Below are 23,280 nucleotides of genomic sequence, written 5' to 3' on the forward strand. Positions count from 1 at the left end.
ACACATTATGTCTCTGAGCAGTCACACATATACACACATTATGTCTCTGATCAGTCACACATATACACACACATTATGTCTCTGATCAGTCACACATATACACACATTATGTCTCTGATCAGTCACACATATACACACATTATGTCTCTGATCAGTCACACATATACACACATATTATGTCTCTGATCAGTCACACATATACACACATTATGTTTCTGATCAGTCACACATATACACACACATTATGTCTCTGATCAGTCACACATATACACACATTATGTCTCTGGGCAGTCACACACATATACACACATTATGTCTCTGATCAGTCACACATATACACACATTATGTCTCTGATCAGTCACACATATACACACATTATGTCTCTGATCAGTCACACATATACACACATTATGTCTCTGATCAGTCACACATATACACACATTATGTCTCTGGGCAGTCACACACATATACACATTATGTCTCTGAGCAGTCACACATATACACACATTATGTCTCTGATCAGTCACACATATACACACACATTATGTCTCTGATCAGTCACACATATACACACATTATGTCTCTGATCAGTCACACATATACACACATTATGTCTCTGGGCAGTCACACACATATACAAACATTATGTTTCTGATCAGTCACACATATACACACACATTATGTCTCTGATCAGTCACACATATACACACATTATGTCTCTGATCAGTCACACATATACACACATTATGTCTCTGGGCAGTCACACACATATACAAACATTATGTTTCTGATCAGTCACACATATACACACATTATGTCTCTGATCAGTCACACATATACACACATTATGTCTCTGATCAGTCACACATATACACACATTATGTCTCTGATCAGTCACACATATACACACATTATGTCTCTGAACAGTCACACATATACACACATTATGTCTCTGAACAGTCACACATATACACACATTATGTCTCTGAGCAGTCACACATATACACACATTATGTCTCTGAGCAGTCACACATATACACACATTATGTCTCTGATCAGTCACACATATACACACATTATGTCTCTGATCAGTCACACATATACACACACATTATGTCTCTGATCAGTCACACATATACACACATTATGTCTCTGGGCAGTCACACACATATACACACATTATGTCTCTGATCAGTCACACATATACACACATTATGTCTCTTATCAGTCACACATATACACACATTATGTCTCTGATCAGTCACACATATACACACATTATGTCTCTGATCAGTCACACATATACACACATTATGTCTCTGGGCAGTCACACACATATACACATTATGTCTCTGAGCAGTCACACATATACACACATGATGTCTCTGATCAGTCACACATATACACACACATTATGTCTCTGATCAGTCACACATATACACACATTATGTCTCTGATCAGTCACACATATACACACATTATGTCTCTGATCAGTCACACATATACACACACATTATGTCTCTGATCAGTCACACATATACACACATTATGTCTCTGATCAGTCACACATATACACACATTATGTCTCTGATCAGTCACACATATACACACATTATGTCTCTGATCAGTCACACATATACACACATTATGTCTGATCAGTCACACATATACACACATTATGTCTGATCAGTCACACATATACACACATTATGTCTCTGAGCAGTCACACATATACACACATTATGTGTCTGAGCAGTCACACATATATACACATAATGTCTCTGAGCAGTCACACATATACACACATTATGTCTCTGAGCAGTCACACATATACACACATTATGTCTCTGAGCAGTCACACATATATACACATAATGTCTCTGATCAGTCACACATATACACACATTATGTCTCTGATCAGTCACACATATACACACATTATGTCTCTGATCAGTCACACATATACACACATTATGTCTCTGATCAGTCACACATATACACACATTATGTCTCTGAACAGTCACACACATATACACATTTATGTCTCTGATCAGTCACACATATACACACATTATGTCTCTGATCAGTCACACATATACACACATTATGTCTCTGATCAGTCACACATATACACACATTATGTCTCTGAGCAGTCACACATATACACACATTATGTCTCTGAGCAGTCACACATATACACACATTATGTCTCTGATCAGTCACACATATACACACATTATGTCTCTGAGCAGTCACACATATACACACACATTATGTCTCTGATCAGTCACACATATACACACATTATGTCTCTGATCAGTCACACATATACACACATTATGCCTCTGATCAGTCACACATATACACACACATTATGTCTCTGATCAGTCACACATATACACACATTATGTCTCTGAGCAGTCACACATATACACACATTATGTCTCTGATCAGTCACACATATACACACACATTATGCCTCTGATCAGTCACACATATACACACATTATGTCTCTGGGCAGTCACACACATATACACACATTATGTCTCTGATCAGTCACACATATACACACATTATGCCTCTGATCAGTCACACATATACACACACATGTCTCTGATCAGTCACACATATACACACATTATGTCTCTGATCAGTCACACATATACACACATTATGTCTCTGATCAGTCACACATATACACACATTATGTCTCTGATCAGTCACACATATACACACATTATGTCTCTGGGCAGTCACACACATACACACATTATGTCTCTGATCAGTCACACATATACACACATTATGTCTCTGGGCAGTCACACACATATACACATTATGTCTCTGAGCAGTCACACATATACACACATTATGTCTCTGATCAGTCACACATATACACACACATTATGTCTCTGATCAGTCACACATATACACACATATTATGTCTCTGATCAGTCACACATATACACACATTATGTTTCTGATCAGTCACACATATACACACATTATGTCTCTGATCAGTCACACATATACACACACATTATGTCTCTGATCAGTCACACATATACACACACATTATGTCTCTGATCAGTCACACATATACACACATTATGTCTCTGATCAGTCACACATATACACACATTATGTCTCTGATCAGTCACACATATACACACATTATGTCTCTGATCAGTCACACATATACACACATTATGTCTCTGATCAGTCACACATATACACACATTATGTCTCTGAGCAGTCACACATATACACACATTATGTCTCTGATCAGTCACACATATACACACATTATGTCTGATCAGTCACACATATACACGCATTATGTCTGATCAGTCACACATATACACACATTATGTCTGATCAGTCACACATATACACACATTATGTCTCTGAGCAGTCACACATATACACACATTATGTCTCTGAGCAGTCACACATATATACACATAATGTCTCTGAGCAGTCACACATATACACACATTATGTCTCTGAGCAGTCACACATATACACACATTATGTCTCTGAGCAGTCACACATATACACACATTATGTCTCTGAGCAGTCACACATATACACACATTATGTCTGATCAGTCACACATATACACACATTATGTCTGATCAGTCACACATATACACACATTATGTCTCTGAGCAGTCACACATATACACACATTATGTCTCTGAGCAGTCACACATATATACACATAATGTCTCTGAGCAGTCACACATATACACACATTATGTCTCTGAGCAGTCACACATAAACACACATTATGTTTTCCACTGTTTCTCCTAATGGTTTCCTTTTGCAATCTAAACATGCAGTAGCTTGTGTATATGAGAAGAAAGGTAATTAACATTATAAAAGGTTGAGCCAATGCGAGAAAGATTTAGTGTACTCTTGATTATTTATCAGAATGTTGCACAATGTCACAATTGAGAATGTCACAATCATAATGTCATAGCGCTGTAAATGTTGCACTTTAAATGTCACAGGTTAGAGTTAATATTTGAAATGTCAGTCTTGTTAACCCTTTGGCTCTGAGAGAGACAGGTAGTCCTGACTAGCAGCAAAAGGGTTAGCCCTATACACAACCAATGACATTTTGATATGCAGCACTTTAGACACAGATTTACATTTTAATAGGACAGCTCTATACTGAACTGGTCCTCTGCTGTAAGCTTCCTGTCAATTCATCCCCATAATACTATAGAAATTCCCTATTTGATGATTAAAAGCAGGAGCACATGCATTGGCTGATTAGAGTCTGTTTTCCTTTTCCCAGTATGCTTTGTTTCCGGAGGACATGATTGGAGGAAACCAAGAAAAGCACAAAGGCCTCTCACATTCAGATCTCATACAGGTATCTGCACGGCTGCTCAGAGCCACTGAGCAGCACAATAAATAAAACTTCACTGATATTATACTGAAAAAACAGAAAAAAAACAACGGTAATTGACTGCGCCCGGATTAGTAAACAAGCTCACTATAAAAGGACCTCCTAACAAAGGTCCCGACTAGTTACGTAAGAAAAATGAACAGCATAGGAGCGCCAGGGTCTAAAGTTACTAACAGGACACAATGAAGTTGCAATGGGCCACTGGACTAAGTGTGAGAGAAGTGGCCTAGCAAACAAAAATCAGAATATATAGAATCAAATAAATATTCTCAAATAAAAATGAAAATAAAGTAAAGTAAATATGAGAATGTACTAGGATGTGCTAAACCTAAAAGTGCATTTGATAGAGGTGCAAATAATATGTTACAGATCTACAAAACAAATGAGTAAGTAATGTATTAACATACAATGCTAATGATATGTTTTAACCGTGGTAGGTACCCATGTGAATATAAACCCCTCCTGGGGTAAAAACAAGAACAAAAATAATAATGATATAAATTAGTACACGTGTACAAAAAATGTTCATATGAACAAAGTGTCCTTGAAAAATATCCTTAAAAAATACATATGTTAGGGGAAAACTTCAGTCCAGTGGCCCATTGCAACTTCATTGTGTTGTCCTTTTAGTCCTGTTAGTAACTTTTGTTAGCTCCTTTGCTGTTCATTTTTCTTACGTAACTGATATTATACTGATCTCTCTAATTTATCTAATGCATCTCCATGTGCTCATATTTAGACAGTACCCATTACTATTATTCACAGCTGGATTCACCTCTGAGGAGCCCCTAGGCAAAGGTTTCCCCAGGAGCCTCATGTTAAACACATAATGCACATATAAACTATAATAACAAAACCGTTTTTCATAAAGCTCAATAAGAATATCGTTCCTGGGATTAAGTAGTGAGTGCAACATATAATCCAATATAAAATTTACTCAAAATCTACTTCATATGTAAATACACAAGTGGCGGCAAAGGAGACTGAATACCCATATGCAATTAAGGAATTCCTGGAGACTAGCCAGGACCACAGATTATGGCAAACATAAGAATGCAACAGCTGGTACCCAACTAGTGCAAGTCCCCTGGAGTCAATAGGTTTAAATAACAGCCACTGCTCCCATCCGGTTTAGGCAACAAGGCAAGTAAAAACAAGCTTAAACCACACCACAAGCAGGTGTTCATGCAGTAGCTGCTCTCTGACAAGCATAGACTCAGGTCATCTCTAAACCCTAGGCAACCCCGAACTACTATATTAAAGCTATTAACCCCTAATTTGCCGCTCCCCGACATCGCCGATACCTAAATAAAGTGATTAACCCCTAATCTGCCGCTCCCCAACCTTGCCAACACTAAATAAACCTACTAACCCCTAAACCGCCGCCCCCCACATCGCAACTAATAAATAAACCTATTAACCCCAAAACCGCCGGAACCCAACATCGCAAAACAATAAATTAAACTATTAACCCCTAAACCTAACACACCCTAACTTTAAATTAAAAGTTACAATATAACTATATTAAAATAAATAAAAACTTACCTCTGAAATAAAATAAAATTAACATTAAACTATAAATTAACCTAACATTACTATTCTAATAAAATAAAAAAACCTATCAATTAAAAAACCTAAATTACACATTTTAAAAAAATGAATACTAAGAAAAAAATCTAACGTTACAAAAAATTATAACCACAAAATTACACAAAATAATAAACGAAATTAACAAAAATAAAAACAATTACACCTAATCTAATAGCCCTATAAAAATAAAAAAGCACCGCCAAACTAAAAAAACACCTTCTAACCTACAATAAACTACCAATAGCCCTTAAAAGGGCCTTTTGTAGGGCATTGACCTAAGTGAAAAAAAGTCTAGAAAAAAAAAATAAAAAGTCCCCCCAACAGTTAAACCCCCCCACCCAACCAACCCCCAAAAATAAAAAACTTAAAGTGAAAGTTAATTTTATGCCTACACATTAATTCCATACATTAATCATCTAAACACTAATACAGTCGCTAACTTTCCCCCCCCCAAAATCCTTGTTATTTTTTAAATACTATGTTTTATTACATAACGTTTTTTCGCATCCTCCACCCACCCACTCATTTCCTGCTTTTTCAGTTTCACACGTAAGAGCGGTCCCACCCGCTCTTACGTGTTCATCCGTGCGCGTTCCTGTGAATCCTCTCTTATTGCTAGCTTCAGATTCCGGAACGTCAATCCGAAATTCTTGATCACGTAGATAATGTGCATGCATGTCTCATTAACGAGCTTCTATAGAGGCAGAGGATTCCGTGAGACACGCATGCGTATTTTAAAAGGTGGGCGTATAGCGAGTCTGTTGGGACACCAGTGGGGGACCAATGAAAAGAATTTTAACGATATTCGTCATTTAAAAACAATAATTTTTTTTTACACAGGCTGAGTTACGGCGTGAGAACATAGCGGTTTAAAAGGTAGATTTCTAGGTTTAATAATAAAGATGAAAAAAAATGATGAATTAAACTCTAACTAATTTTCGATGTTTTATGAGATGCAGCATAGGGGTGCGTGATAGTTAACTTTTCCTTTAAGTCTAAAAAAAAACTAAGCTACCAATTGCCCCTAAAGGGGCATTGGTATGGGCATTCAGCTCTTTTACTGCCCTTAAAATGGCATTCAGCTCTTTTACAAGCCCAAAGCCCTAATCTTAAAAAAAAACAACCCCAAAAAAAAAAACTAACACTAACCCCAGAATATCTACTCACTGTTCCTGAAGTCCGGACATTCATTTCCATCCAGACGACGAGAAGTCTTCATCCAGGCGGAAAAAAGTCTTTATCAAGCGGTGACATCTTCATCCAACTCAGGGGTGCCTTCTATCTTCATCCCGGCGGTGCGGAACTGAGCTATCCAGGAGCGACAATGACATCCTGCGCGGAGCGTCCTCTTCATACAATCACCGCCGTACACTGAAGTTGACTGCAAGTTACCCGTTAAAAAAAGTCGTATCTTGCATTCCTATTGGCTGATTTGATTCTTCAAATTCAAATCAGCCAATAGGATGAGAGCTACTCTCAGTGTAACAGAGCTCAATGGCTTTTTAAGGGCAGTAAAAGAGCTGAATGCTCTTTTAAGGGCAATGCCCATACAAATGCCCCTTTAGGGGCAATGGGTATCTTAGGTTTTTTTTAGACTTAGTTTTTTTATTTTAGGGGGTTGGTTGGGTGGTGGGTTTTACTGTTGGGGGGACTTTGTAAAAATGTTTTGTATGGAAAAGAGCTGTTTAACTTAGGGCAATGCCCTACAATAGGCCCTTTTAAGGGCTTTTGGTAGTTTATTGTAGGTTAGGGTTTTTTTTATTTTGGGGGGCTTTTTTATTTTTATAGGGCTATTAGATTAGGTGTAATTGTTTTTATTTTTGATAATTTCGTTTATTATTTTTTGTAATCTTAGAGTTTTTAAATTTTTTCGTAGTATTAGGTTTATTTAAATTTGTAATTTAGGAATTTTAATTGGTAGTTTTTTTTTATTTTATTAGAATAGTAATGTTAGGTTAATTTATAGTTTAATCTTAGTTTTTTTTTATTTCACAGGTAATTTTTTTTTTGTTTTTAAGATACTTATATTGTAACTTTTAATTTAAAGTTAGGGGGTTAGGTTTAGGGGTTAATAGTTTAATTTAGTGTTTTGCGATGTGGGGGGGGCGGAAGTTTAGGGGTTAATAGGTTTAGTTTATTAGTTACGATGTGGGGGGCCAGGTGGTTTAGGGGTTATTAGGTTTAGTTTATTAGTTACAACGTGGGGGGCTGGCGGCTTAGGGGATAATAGGTTTATTTAGTTTCGGGGTGTGGCAGATTAGGGGTTAATTACTTTATTTAGGTGTTGGCAATGTCGGGTGGGCGGAGGATTGGGGGTTAATAACTTTTATTAGTCTCGGCGATATCGGAGAGAGGCGGATTAGGGGTTAATAACTTTTATCAGTGTCTGCAATGTCGGGGGCAGCGGATTAGGGGTGTTTAGACTAGGGTGTTATGTTAGGGTGTTAGGTTTAAACATAATTTTCCTTTTCCCCATAGACATAGATTTGCCATTCCGCAATCGCAGGTGTTAGTTTTTTTCTAACACTTTCTCCCCATTGATGTCTATGGGGGAAAGTGTGCACAAGCACGTAAACTCAGCCCTTGGCTGTTGTGCGGTATGGAACTTAACGCACCATAACGCACAAGGCTATGGAAAGTGCGGTACCGCTCAATTTATTGCGTTCTTTACGCACCCTGTTTAGTTCAAAACTCGTAATATGGGTGAATAAAAGTTATAAAACCACCAAACATCATAAGATCATGTAAAAAAAACTATCCACATGCTAAGTTTAATTAAAATACATTCAATTGTGTTCCAATTATAAGTCGAGGAATTATTCTGCAAAACAACACTTTTTTCTACATTAAACACCTTTAAAATGTCTTGACCAATTTAATTGAAATTTGGCAGTTCTGTAGTCACTTGTAATAGCTACAAAACGCAGCACAATTACATTTTTTCTTTCAAAGTAATGCCACAGAAGCTTTGTTCAGACTTAAACGCTACCTGCCTGGTAAATTATGACCAGTAAATAGACAAATACAGTACACAAATTATGACATGGTGTAATTTGTCATGTGTTGTTGTATTTACCTAATTTTAAGACCTGCTAAGGACCAGATGATTTTTATTAAGTCCTGACACATAAAACCATGGAATTCAAAGAGGGTGCACTTTATTTATATATATATATATATATATATATATATATATATATATATATATATATATATAAACATCAAGCAGGGGATCTGCACACACAATAAATCCTGGGGTAGGAAAAGTAAACAAATGAAATAAACAGGTCCCGCACTCTCCGCTGTGAAAACACAAACTACTTTAACTGAACTGTGACGTTTCGGGGTAGTTAGCCCCTCCCCCAGACAGGGGAAGTTAGCCCCTTCCTCTGTCTGAGGAAGGGGCTAACTACCCCTAAACGTCACAGTTCAATTAAAGAAGTTTGTGTTTTCACAGCGGAGAGTGCGGGACCTGTTTATTTCACTTTTATATATATATATATATATATATATATATATATATATATATATATATATATACAGTATATATAATTTCAAGAAGAATTGCAATTTTAAGCAACTTTCTAATTTACTCCTATTATCACATTTCTTCATTCTCTTTGTATCTTTGTTTGAAAAGCAAGAATGTAAGTTTAGATGCCGGCCCATTTTTGGTGAACAACCTGGGTTGTTCTTGCTGATTGTTAGATAAATTCACCCACCAATAAACAAGTGCTGCCCAATATCAATTTTCTTCATTCTCTTGCTATCTTTATTTAAAAAGCAGGAATTTAAATCTTAGGCACCAGCCCATTTTAGGTTCAGCACCCTAGATAGTGCTTGCTTTTTGGTAGCTACGTTTAGCAAACCAATAAGCAAGCATAACCTAAATTCTCAACCAAACATGGGTCGGCTCTTAAGCTTTACATTGCTGCTTTTTAAATAAAGATAGCAAGTGAATGAAGAAAATTTGATAATAGTAGTAAACTAGAAAGTTGTTTAAAATTGCATGCTCTATCTGAATTACTGAAGAAAAAATTTTTGTGTCCCTTAAAGTTAAGTGTCCTATTTAATGTAAACAGAGGCTGTGAGGACAGTATGATAATTGCACTGTTTAGGTCAGTCCTGGTTCTATTCGCAGATTAACTGCTTATGGGGACATCACCAGTTTGATAGAGTAACTCTGATAAGAAATAGTTAAATTGACTAAATCTACTAAGCTTGTCAATATAATTGTAAATTATCTTTATTACGCATTCTTTTGCATCTGCCTTATTTTGAAACATTTATAATTTGTTTCTGCCATTAATTGACAAGTTATCATAGAATAAGTACATCTTAAGTTGTATAATATGTGTAACTTTATGAACAATCTGGATTCTTGTTTGAGTATTTTATTAATGCATTTATTTATTTTTTCAGAATTTTCTTAACTCAGGTAGTTGGCCGGAGATCCAAGGCTACTTGCACATGAAGGAAAGTGGACGTAAGGTCTGGAAGCGATTTTTCTTCTACCTTCGTCGCTCAGGTCTCTATTACTCTTCCAAGGGGACCTCCAAGGTGGGCAGATTGTGTGTGTGTAGAGGACAATGAAATAGATAAACAGATATCTGGATATGGTAATGGGTGTTGTGCAGTAAGATAGATATACATTATGAAAACCTGCCAGACAAGCACAACGTCTGATTATCAAGACTGAATAGGCTGAATGAGTCAGAGGACAGGATTTGCATACAAGTTTTAGTGGTATTGGCGGCAGGAAGCATGCACTTACAGAGCCAGCACCTTAACCACTACACCACACCTTTATTTTTAGCATATATGTTGACATTATCTTCCAGTATACCTAACCACAGGATGTCTTAGTCAAATAACTGCATAGGCATTATTACAGTGCCCATTAATTCTCATTCCTTGTTTCAGGATCCCCGTCACCTGCAGTATTTTGCTGATGTAAATGAATCCAATGTCTACTGTCTGACTCAAGGCAAAAAACTCTACAGTGCCCCCACAGAATTTGGATTCTGTTTAAAGGTACAGTTCACTGAGATTTAATTTCCTTCATTATTTTATTTCTTGCAGTATTTATTTTACTAATTACATATAGATTGTATAAATATATAGATAGACAATAGATTCTCTATCTGTATTTTGTGCTTAGGGGCCTATTTATTAAATGCCTGTCCGACATGATCCGATCAGCGGATCAGGTCCGACAGACATCGCTGAATGCGCAGAGCAATACGCTCTCCGCATTCAGCATTGCACCAGCAGCTCTTGTGAACTGCTGGTGCAACGCTGCTCCCTGCAGATTCACAGCCAATCGGCTGCTAGCAGGGGGTGTCAATCAACCCGGTCGTATTTGATCGGGTTGATTTCACGCAAGTTCTGTCCGCCTCCTCAGAGCAGACGGACAGGTTATGGAGTAGCGGTCTTTAGACCGATGCTTCATAAGTGGTGTTTCTGGCGAGCATGAAGGCTCACCAGAAACACAGGGCATCAAGCTCTATACGGAGCTTGATAAATGGCCCCGTAGTCTTTATATTTTCTATGCTTATGTTGTAGATGTATCTTGTCAACTCAGTTTTTCTCAATATTTATCTTATCCAGTGTTCTCCCCAAGACCTATTTAGTGGGTGCTGCACTTGGCTGATTTTACTGACCACCCGGCTAAACTTTAAGCCACTGTTAAGCTAACATTAGCTAATATTAAATATTTTCAATGTTTGTTGCACAAATTATGATAAAATCAATTTAAAAAATAAAATAAAATGTAATTCTTTTTTTATTGAGAGAGACAAAGTAATCAACAGGCAGACATTAGTTACAAAATCAGGGAATCTTGGTACGCAGACCATCAAGTATTCAATAAATAAGCTTAACATCATACAGATGATAAACTTGTAGCGTATCTTTAAGTATTGTCTTTACATAGTCTTTCATAGCATGTCCACTAAGTTATCTTTGTGTTTTTATATACCCAATCATCATAGGTGTAGAATGTTCGTTTGTGATCACTCTGTCTCCAATGTTTAATAATAATAATGTAAATCAACCATTATCAAACACAACAACATTTAACTTTTTTAACAACGTAACCAATGAGAAAGGGGGGTGGGGGGGGAGTAGTAATTAATTAATTCTGCCTCCTGATTATGAGGACATACAGGACTCAGGTCAAAATCAATTTATGTTAAATTATGCAACGAATCTGTGCTATGGATAGTTAAAGCAATATTTATAAATAACAGTATATTTTAGAATATTTCAAACTATTAAACTACTCCCACCGGCTACTTCATAATGCCACCTGGTGGCAAACTTTTCTGTGGAGAACACTGTCATTAGTTTCACTTTTACATATTGCTGTCTTTTAACCCTTGCAGCCGCACAAAATGAGAAATGGCACTAAAGGTCTGAAAATTCTGTGCAGTGAGGATGAGCAGACGCGCACTTGCTGGCTAACTGCAATCCGCCTCTTTAAAGTGAGTAGGACAACCATTTTGAATTACATCACCTTGTGCACTAACATTATTAGTTATTTGCCGAGCATAGATTCCGCAGTGCTATAAACATACTCCTAGATTACGATTTTTGCGCTAAACGGTGTGAAACTAAGGCCAAAAAAGTTGCGTTATTTCACTCTCTATAGCGCTGCCTTTACGAGTTACTGAAAAGCCTCCTTGTGCTGTGCGATATGGTAGCGTTAAGCTCCATACCACACAAAAGCCAAGGGCTGAGTTTACGTGCTTGTGCACGCTTCCCCCATAGACATTAATGGGGAGAAAGTGTTAGAAAAAAACCTGAAGTGCGGATTAAAAAATCTCCGTAACGCAACCCCATTGATGTCTATGGGGAAAAAAAGTTAAGTTTAAACTTAACACCATAAAATAAACCCCAAGTCTAGTCACCCCTAATCCTATGCCCCCGACATCGCTGACACTACATAAAGTTATTAACCCCTAATCCCCCGCTCCCGACATTGCAACACTAGTAAATGCTATTAACCCCTAATCCGCTGCTCCCCAACATCACCGCCTCTAAATTGAATGATTAACCCTTAAACCGCCGCTCCCCGACATCGCTGCCTCTAAATAAAATGATTAACCCCTAAACCTCTGGCCTCCCACATCGGCGCTAGTAAATAAACTTATTAACCCCTAAACCTCTGGCAGCTCTTTTACCTTTAAAAAAATACAAAGTCCCCCAACAGTAAAACCCACCACCCACCATTCAGCTCTTTTACACTGCCCTTAAAAGGACATTCAGCTCTTTTACAAGTGCCCATCCCTAATCTAAAAAAAAACAAAAAACCTAACACTAACCCCATAAAATATACTCACGGTTGCTGAAGTCCGGACATCCATCTTCATCCAGGCGGCGACACCTTCATCGGCGGCGCAGAGCTATCCTGGAAGACATCCTGCACAGATTGTTCTCTTCATATGGTCACCGCCGTACACTGAAGTTGAATGCAAGGTAGCTGTTTCAAAATGGTGTACCTAGCATTCCTATTGGCTGATTTGATTCTTTCGCAAAATCCATAACTATTGGTCTCAGATGGCGGAATGGATCGTGTCGGTATAGGCTGTAACGCAAGCTTTTTAGCCGGACCACACAACCTGTAATACTGGCGTTATGGAAATCCCACACAAAAATTGTATTTTTTAAGTGCGGAATGGACATTGCGTTACAGGCTAAAATGCTTGTGGTATAGCTATACCAACACGACTCTTAATATGTGTTCCTGGCCTTTCCAGCGTTAAATGCCATACCGCAGCGTAACACAAAATTCATAATCTAGCCTATAGTTATTATCTGCACGGCATTATTTATAGGAGGAAAATGGGTAGAGGGCTCTGTCAAGTGTTGCACTGTTGTAAATCAGCAAAACAGCTGCGCTCAGACTAACATGCTAATTTATTCTTGATGACATTCAATAATAGAACCATTTTATATTTGAAAGTATAATTATTTTTATTCTGTAAATTAGAAATAATTGTGAAGTAGTCACCATTTAGTTTGTATGTAATATGTATGAAAGATGTACACTGTCTTCCTTTCTCTCTCCAGTATGGTGCTCAGCTCTATAAAAATTACCAGTTGTCAAGGCGAAGCCCCCAATCCTGGGTGGGGTCCACAAAGCAAGTAAGAACATTAGTTAGAGATGCTGCTGACAAAATAACCAACATAGATTATTTTGCCTTCTTTATTGCATAAAGATCTGTGAACACATCAGCAATTCAGCGACATATCCGCTTGCAAAATAAATCTTTTAAACTTGATTTTGTTCACTTTATTCATTTAGTTAGGTTGTGACACCTTCTCATAGACCAAAGTATTCATGCATTTGAGGTTGTTTTATTCCATAAGCTATGAGCACCTCCGAGGGCTCTTCAAAATATTCAGTTTTTGGCAAATGAAAAGCTTCTTAGGAGGACATCTTTTTAAAATATTTGTCTTGTCTCCTTTGCTGTGGCTGTTGAGGGCCAAATGTAAATGAGCTTCGGCAGTGATCTTAGCATCCCTGTGTGGCATGTAGCTGGGTCAGATAAACTACAGTATGTATTCTAATTTACTGGAATATACCTTCTTGTACACAAAATATACTAAGGGGTCTCTCTTCAGTTCTACTAGTTCCCATAATCCTCCATGCAAGCAGGCTCACTAAAGCGCACTCCTCTTTATTTAATAAGGGCTACATTACGAGTGGCACACTAACTTGCGTGCAAACGATAAGGGGTTTTTCTTTTTAATGACACAATGAGTCCACAGATCATCTTAATTACTATTGGGAATACCTCTCCTGCCTTGCAGAAGGCAGCAAAAAGCACCACAGCAAAGCTGTTAAATATCACCTCCCTTCCCTCCCAACCCAGTCATTCTCTTTTCCTACGTTAGTGCTAGGAAGTGCTAAAGTTAGGTGTTAGTTATGATTCTTCAATCAAGAGTTTATTATTTTTAAAGTGGTGCAAGATTGTGTTGCTTTGTCCTAGGGTGTAGCCGTAGTCCATATCAGTCTCTTCAGTAGAGCAGTGGTGGCTTTAGAGCAATGGGAACTTGTGGGACATAATTCTCACAGCGCCTCCCATGTTTTATGCTGCCTTAACTCCTAAAGCCTGAGTGACATTACTCAGTCTTTTATTTCTCCACAGGTCGATGTGAGGGAGAGGACCTCTCATACCTGGTGAGCTGCCTGCTGTCAGTGCGGTAAGTGCTAATTTATTATTTCTGGGGCTGCAGGACACTCAGAAAGAACTGAACACGCTATTACAAACCTAATAATTATTGTTGGTGGGACACTGTAAACTCTCCTAGACTGGAGAGGACTTTTGACAGCCTTAAAATGCAGGCACTGGGGCTGGGAGAGAAGCTTTAACAAATGGCTCTGGTGGTTAAAATCTCCCGGCGGGTTAAGTTAAGCAAGATGCCGATCAGGAGATTGTTTCTTAATGGTGACGATGGGCGGATTATAACTGAGTTGCACACCACTTTCTTTGCGCCTCAGTGTGGGACACATTTAGGATGAGAGATCATCAAGGTCTACCTAGAAACGCATGATCCGTGTCAAGCATGCGTTTCTAGGACCGGACAACGACTGAATTCCTCTCCTTCTGAGTTCCGGATTGTCTTCTGAATTAATAGAGGGAAGATTAGCTCCGGTTTAGTGAGTCAGGTAGGCACCTCAGCAAAGTTGCTGAGGTGTATAGGTGCTATATTGCTTTCAACTTGTTGATTTACTAATTTGACAGGCTCCGGTAAAAGAGTTACACGTTTACATTTAAAGAGACAGTAACGTTTTTTCACTTAAAAAAATTCTTATAAATTTAAGGTTTTTATTTCATAATTAAACCATTGTGAACCAGTATGGGCCAAGGGGCCTTACAAAATGTCACTTGCTCCTTGTGTTTTGATGCCAATGTGGAACCACCAATCCCTTTCTGTTCCTCATGTATTGAGAGGACGTTAAATTATAAGGATAAAATCTTTTCTGAGACAACTTTTTCTAAAGCGGATGTTGTCCAGGAGTCTAATGACGAGGTTAAATATATGCCGCAGCTTTCTTCTCAAGCGTCCTAAATGTTGCCGCCCTCACATGCAGTGCCCTGCGCTTCCTCTCTAACTCCCGCTGGAGTTACTTTAAGGAACATCGCTTCTCTCATGTCTTCTACAATTTCAGATGCGTTGTCTGCTTTTCCAATGTTGCGGGGAAAGCATAAGAGGAAAATCAGACATTCAGTAAGCAAGGTTTCTGACGCAGTTGTTGCTATTTCAGAGGCCCCCTCCCAGAAGACTTGAGGAGGAGGAGGATACCGTAGTAGCATCTGAAGGTGAAATTTCAGATTCTGACAGTGTAATTCCTCTTGCTGATACTGACGTTGTATCCTTCAGGTTTAAGCTAGAACACCTCCATCTGTTGATTAAGGAGGTTTTAGCTACATTGGACGACAGCGACTCCACGGTCGCTGTTATTCCTAAGAAATCCAGTAAGCTAAACAAGTATTTTGAGGTACCTTCCTCAATAGAGGTTTTTCCAGTACCAGATCGAGCTTCTGAGATCATTGCTAAGGAGTGGGAGAGACCGGGTATCCCTTTTCTCCATCTCCTATATTTAAAAAGATGTTTCCCATAGCCGTCTCGATTAAGGAGGTTTGGCAAACAGTCCCCAAGGTGGAAGGAGCAGTTTCCACCCTAGCTAAGAGAACTACTATTCCCATAGAGGATAGTTGTGTTTCAAAGATCCTATGGACAAAAAGTTAGAGGGGTTACTCAAAAAGATGTATGTACACCAGGGCTTACAATGGCAGCCAGCTGTGTGTATTGCTACCGTCACTAGTGTGGCGGCATATTGGTTTGATGCGTTGTCTGATGCTATTAGGACAGACACTCCCCTGAATGAGATCCAGGATAGGATAAAAGCTCTTAAATTGGCTAATTCCTTTATTACGGGTGCTTCCCTTCAAGTTATCAAACTGGAAGCAAAGATTTCAGGTTTCTCTGTTCTAGCTCACAGAGCCTTATGGTTAAAACCTTGGTCTGCGGATGTATCCAAACTATTAGAGATTCCTTACAAGGGGAAGATCTTGTTTGGACCGGGTTTGACGGATATAATCTCTGATATTACGGGAGGTAAAGGTCATCTTCTCCCTCAGGATAAGAGAAACAAACAGAAGAGACGACAGAGTCATTTCCGTTCCTTTCGAAACTTCAAAGGAAATTCTTCCTCTTCCACCTCCAAGCAGGAACAGACTAAACATTCATGGAGACCCAATCCATCTTGGAATAAAGGAAAACAATCCAAGAAGCCTGCTATTGAGTCGAAGACTGCATGAAGGGCCTGCCCCCGATCCGGGACCGGATCTTGTGGGGGGCAGACTTTCCTTTTTTGCTCAGGCTTGGGTTCGAGATGCCCAGGATTCCTGGGCAGTAAACATAGTGTCCCAGGGATACAAACTAGAGTTAAAAGGTTTTCCTCCCAGAGGCAGGTTTCTGCTTTCAAGATTATCTGTAGACCAGACAAAAAGAGAGGCGTTCTTACATTGTGTAAGAGACTTCTCCGACCTGGGAGTGATAGCTCCTGTTCCAATACAGGAACAGGGTCTGGGTTTTTATTCCAATCTTTTTGTGGTTCCCAAAAAAGAGGAAACCTTCAGGCCAATTTTAGATCTCAAGAGTCTAAACATATTTCTCAGAGTACCGTCCTTCAAGATGGAAAATATTTGTTCCATTCTCCCTTTGATCCAAGAGGGTCAATTTATGACAACAGTGGATTTAAAGGACGCGTACCTGCATGTTCCCATTCACAGGGATCATCACAAGTTCCTAAGGTTTGCTTTTGTAGACAAACACTTTCAATTTGTGGCTCTTCCCTTCGGTCTTGCCACAGCTCCCAGAATTTTCTCAAAGGTTCTGGGATCGCTGTTGGCGGTGCTTGGTTTAGGCGCCATCCTTACAACAAGCAATATCCCACACGGAAATGTTGTTATCCTTCCTACGATCTCACTGGTGGAAGGTAAATTTGGAAAAGAGTTCCTTAGTCCCAAATACAAGGGTAACCTTCTTGGGAACCATAATAGATTCCCTATCTATGAAGATTTTTCTGAGTCAGGAAATCAAAGATTTTCAATACTTGTCTAGCCCTTTAGTTCACTCCTCGGCCATCAGTGGCTCAGTGCATGGAGGTAATCGGGCTGATGGTAGCGGCAATGGACATCATCCCATTTGCTCGGTTCCATCTCAGACCTCTGCAGTTATCCATGCTCAGGCAATGGAACGGAGATTATGCCGATTTGTCTCCTCGAATACTTCTGGAGAAGGAGACAAGTGATTCTCTTCAATGGTGGTTGTCTCTGGATCATCTCTCCCAGGGGACCTGCTTTCGCAGACCATCTTGGGTGATTGTGAAAACCAACACCAGCCTTCTAGGTTGGGGATCAGTCTGGGGCTCCCTAAAGGCTCAGGGAGTTTGGGCTCAGTCAGAGTCTGCTCTTCCTATAAATATTCTGGAACTGAGAGCGATTGTCAATGCCTTTCTGGCCTGGCCCCAGTGTAATAGCTTATGTATAATGTGTAAGTTGGATCGCAACTGCAGATCGATAATAATAAATTTTGTATCACCAGGACTTTTGGGCTATTAGATCTGCATAGACCATTTAGTCTGAGGGGAAAGGATAATAAATTATAAATAGAATGCTGTTAGTACAGGCACAGCATGTCCCTTCAGAACACTGTATTCCCATAACTGTTTATACAACACAGTATGGAGATAAGTGTAAATTAGTATAGTAGAAGCTGATCTTCCTGAGTTTGCTACATAAAACAAAATAAATATGCTGGCTTTGGTTCCTGCCAGAAATAATTAGTAGTTCCTGTAATTCGGAAGGTTGCACAAGGCTAGTGGTAGAGGAGAGCTTGTTTCTAACTGAAAAAGTGTTATGCGTTAAGCAAATCTTCCCTTTTGATCCTGGTGTTGCAGTAAACGTAACCGCAATATGCAGCAGGTTACTCAGAAGCGGTTTCGGCTCTGGTCAGCTGTAAGCTGGGGGAGGAGCTGGGATGTCAGTCAATCTGGAGTTACGAGAGAAGTAACTTACCAATGTAGTGGGTTGTTTGATTTAGGGGATCCCCCTTAGTCCGGACAAGTGCTGTATGCTCAGCCAAGAGCGGAATGTGCAGGCAGTTCTTAGTTAATGTTAAGCACTCTGTGGAAGTGAATGCAGCGTGTGGTTGAGCGTGACGTAGTCAGAGTACGTTGTTGTCAGGTGATCACTTAAGTAGTGTTAAGGTAAGAAAACCATGTGATGTGGATATAGAAAGGTAAAACATGGAATGGAATCCTTACAGAAGCCCCCCTTCAAGGAAGCCGATCCTCAGCTTGGTGTTTAGGTCTATGCGGGTAAACGTCTATGGAAGCGAGAAAGCAGCCTAGGGGCGTTAATGTGGGTGTAGGGTTCCCAACTGTCTTCATCCGGCGAGTAACCTTTCCACCTCACCAAATATTGCAACTGGCCGTTGCAAAGTCTAGAGTCCAAGAGGTCTTGAACCTCAAAGGTTTCAACATCTAGAGTTACTGGCTCCGGAGGGAGTATAGTCTTCGTGGTTGAAGAAGAAGTAGCCGGTTTGAGGAGTGAGACATGGAAGGTGGAATGGATGGGTAGCGATGATGGTAGACCAAGAGTAACTGCGTTAGGATTGATAATATGAGTGATGGTAAATGGACCGCTGAATAAACCAGCTAATTTCTTGCTAGGAACTGGTATCTTGATGTTTTTAGTCGAAAGCCAGACTTTATCGCCCACTGCATACATAGGAGAAGGTCTTCTACGAAGATCGTAGTATTTCTTTTGTATAGCTTGTGCGTTTTGGATATTCATATGTAGAAAGTGGAAGTTCTCAGCTATTTTTTGCAGAAGGTCATCAACCGGAGGAGAATTCGGGATAACTGTGTCTTGTATGGAGAAAGTAGGGTGAAAAGCATAATTAGCAAAAAATGGAGAGAGATTGGTTGAACTGTTTTTGCTATTGTTGTATGCGAATTCTGCCATGTAAAGATAATGGGCCCACTCTGTTTGCTGGTAAGAACAGTAGCAGCGGATGTACTGCTCAAGCCATTGATTTAACCTTTCGGTCTGACCGTTGGTCTGTGGATGAAACGCTGTACTTAATCGATGATCAATCTGTAAATGTTGAGAGAGAGACTTCCTAAACTTTGAGGTAAACTGAGCACCTCTGTCGGTTGTTATGATGTTTGGGATCCCATGGAAGCGTACAACCGAATTTAAGAATAGCAGAGCGGTTTCGCTGGATGTGGGTACCTTATGGTACGGGATGAACAGGGCCATTTTTGTGAGGATATCTGTCACAACCAGAATGGTGTTGAATCCAGAACTCAATGGGAGTTCGACAATGAAGTCCATACCTATATGAACCCAAGGTCTTTCAGGGATATCCAAGGGTATGAGTTGACCATAGGGTTTATTTCTATCTCTCTTGGAAGTGATGCAGATAGTACAGTCTTGAACGTAATCATGGATTGAATCAGCCATGTTTGGCCACCAATAGTTTCTTGTCAGTAGATCTAAGGTCCTTTTGATACCTGGGTGACCCAGTAACGGAGGGTCATGATGTTGTTTGATCAATTCCTTCCTGAGACTTTCTGGGATGTTTAACTTGGAGTCATGATAATAGAGATTATCTTTAAAAGTAAGACTTTGATGGGGAATCTGATTATCTGATCGCAGAGCAGTTCGGAGTTGTGTCTTAAGTGTGGGCATCAGACCCAAGAATTTGTCTGCAAGTATGATCGAGGTAGCTTCCTGAGTATTCGGTGGTCTGGGATCTCTCCTGGAAAGTGTGTCGGCTTTGCCATTTTTTGAACCTGGTCTGTATACTATGAGGTAATTGAATCTACTGAAGTATAAGCTCCATCTCACTTGTCTACTGGAGAGTGTTTTGTTCTTCTGCAGAAATTCCAGGTTGCGATGATCAGTATAGATAATGATAGGTTGTACCGTGCCCTCCAAGAGATGTCTCAAAGTGTCAAATGCGCGTTTAATAGCGAGTAGTTCTTTTTCTCCGATGGAGTAATTTATTTCAGCTGGAGAAAGAAGTTTGGAGTAGAAAGCCACCGGATGAAGCGGTTGTGTGAGGCTTTTCCTCTGAGAGAGAATGGCGCCTAGAGCGTAGTCTGATGAGTCTACCTCGAGAATTAACTGGAGGGAAGGATCTGGAAACTGTAGGATAGGTACAGAAGTGAATGAGGATTTGAGGGTATTGAAAGCCTCAGTGGCGGAATCACCCCAACGGAAAGGTATGCAAGAGCTGGTAAATCTGGAAAGAGGTTTTATTTTCTGAGAGAAGTTCCTAATAAATTTGGGGTAATAATTACTAAAACCTAAGAATCGTTGTAACTCTTTCCTGTTCGTGGGTTGTGGCCAGTTTCTGACAGATTCAACCTTGTTTTTCTGCATTTGGATGCCCTTGGGTCCGATAGTATAACCAAGGAAGTCTATTTCCGTAGTGTGGAACACACACTTCTCAAGCTTTGCATAGAGTCTGTGGACTTGAAGTCTTGAGAGCACCCAGCTGACATGCTTCACATGATATTCTAATTTGTCAGAGTAGACTAGGATGTCATCAAGGTACACCACCACACAGATGTCTAGGAGGTCATGGAAAACATCATTCACGAAGTACTGAAATGTGGCTGGAGCATTGGTGAGCCCAAAAGGCATCACAAGATATTCAAAAAGGCCGTATTGAGTTCGAAATGCGGTCAACCACTCGTCACCCTCTCTTATGCGAACGAAATTGTAGGCCCCTCTAAGATCGAGTTTGGTGAAGATTTTTGCATGTTGGAGGCGTTCGATGAGTTCGGGGATGAGGGGTAAAGGGGAATTAAATGTGATGTCCAGTGAACTCCAAGTTATTGCAGGTTCATGTAAACTAAGCCAATGTAAACCTAGGACAATGGGAAAAAGTGGTGAAGTGATAACGTCAAAGGAGATGTATTCTTGATGAGAATCAAGGGTGGTTACAAGAATGGGAATGGTATGATAGGTCCTGAAGAAATTTCAGAGCCATCTACAACTCATGCATCTATATAGTTCTCTTGTGCCCCTGTATCAATTATGGCCTCTTTCTTCAGTTGCTTGCAGTCCCACTGTAAAGAGAGGGGTAGAATGCAGTGAATAGGTTTGTCATGCACAATCAAAGAAGTCAAATTTGAAAATAACTTACGGTTCTTGTTCTTGCGTAGATATGGACATTCTCGAACAGAGTGGGCAGCAGAACCGCAATACATACAGAGACCCTTTGATTTACGTCTAAATCTTTCTTCAGAGGAGAGAGGACCTTGGATAAATCCTATTTCCATGGCCTCAGGGCCGCTGATAGATGGATGAGCCGTAGCCTGAATTGGATGTGCAGGTTTTTTGTAGGAGGTGTCAGTATACTGGCGTTCAGACTTTCTCTCTCTTAATCTCCTATCGATGTGCATAACCAATCTCATGAGGGCTTCCAGAGAATCCGGGAGGTCTGTACGTGCAAGTTCGTCTTTCACCTGATCAGAGAGACCTAATCTGAATTGACTCTTCAAAGCAACTGCGTTCCATTGGGAATCAATTGCATGTTGTTTAAATTCGGTGATATAGGCCTCAACTGGCCGGTTACCTTGTTTCAGCTTCCTCAATTTATTATCAGCGGTATGTTGAAGGTTAGAATCCGAATATAACTCAATATATATTGACTCAAACAGTGTATCTGCCCATATGCGGGGTTCACCTCGCAAATAAGTGATCATGGTTAATACCTTGGTCCTGTCATTAGGATATGTGATGGGTTTCAGGTTGAAAGTGAGGACACAGGCATTTCTGAATTGACGATACGAATGTCTATCACCATTGAATAAATCTGGAGGTGCTATTTTAGGTTCAGTGGAAGGCTGCTCAGCAGCTGGTTTGCTAGAGACTGTGTCTTTAATGACCTTCCTTAGGGTCTCATTTTCAATATTTAGATCCCTGAGACCTTGGCTGAGCTCCTCCACCCGTTGTGAGAGGTTATAAACTATAGTTGGGAGATCTGCTGGATCCATAATTTTTAAAGGCTTAGTTATTCTGTAATAGCTTATGTATAATGTGTAAGTTGCATCGCAACTGCAGATCGATAATAATAAATTTTGTATCACCAGGACTTTTGGGCTATTAGATCTGCATAGACCATTTAGTCTGAGGTGAAAGGATAATAAATTATAAATAGAATGCTGTTAGT

The 23,280-nt window shown here is 39.5% G+C and overlaps 1 protein-coding gene across 3 annotated transcripts in view; it reads left to right on the top strand.

Annotated features, from left to right (window-relative positions):
* GRB7 (growth factor receptor bound protein 7) overlaps positions 1-23,280 on the top strand; it is a 260,167-nt gene that overhangs the window by 189,740 nt on the left and 47,147 nt on the right. For all 3 annotated transcript variants that reach the window (XM_053698126.1, XM_053698130.1, XM_053698139.1), the window contains 5 exons: positions 4,309-4,386; positions 10,435-10,572; positions 10,936-11,046; positions 12,399-12,497; positions 14,086-14,160. In XM_053698126.1, coding sequence (XP_053554101.1) covers positions 4,309-4,386; positions 10,435-10,572; positions 10,936-11,046; positions 12,399-12,497; positions 14,086-14,160 — 501 coding nt within the window. The remainder of the gene's footprint in view (positions 1-4,308; positions 4,387-10,434; positions 10,573-10,935; positions 11,047-12,398; positions 12,498-14,085; positions 14,161-23,280) is intronic.

The sequence above is a fragment of the Bombina bombina genome, chromosome 1 (genome assembly GCF_027579735.1).
Source record: "Bombina bombina isolate aBomBom1 chromosome 1, aBomBom1.pri, whole genome shotgun sequence".
In the NCBI taxonomy this organism is placed as follows: Eukaryota; Metazoa; Chordata; class Amphibia; order Anura; family Bombinatoridae; genus Bombina; species Bombina bombina.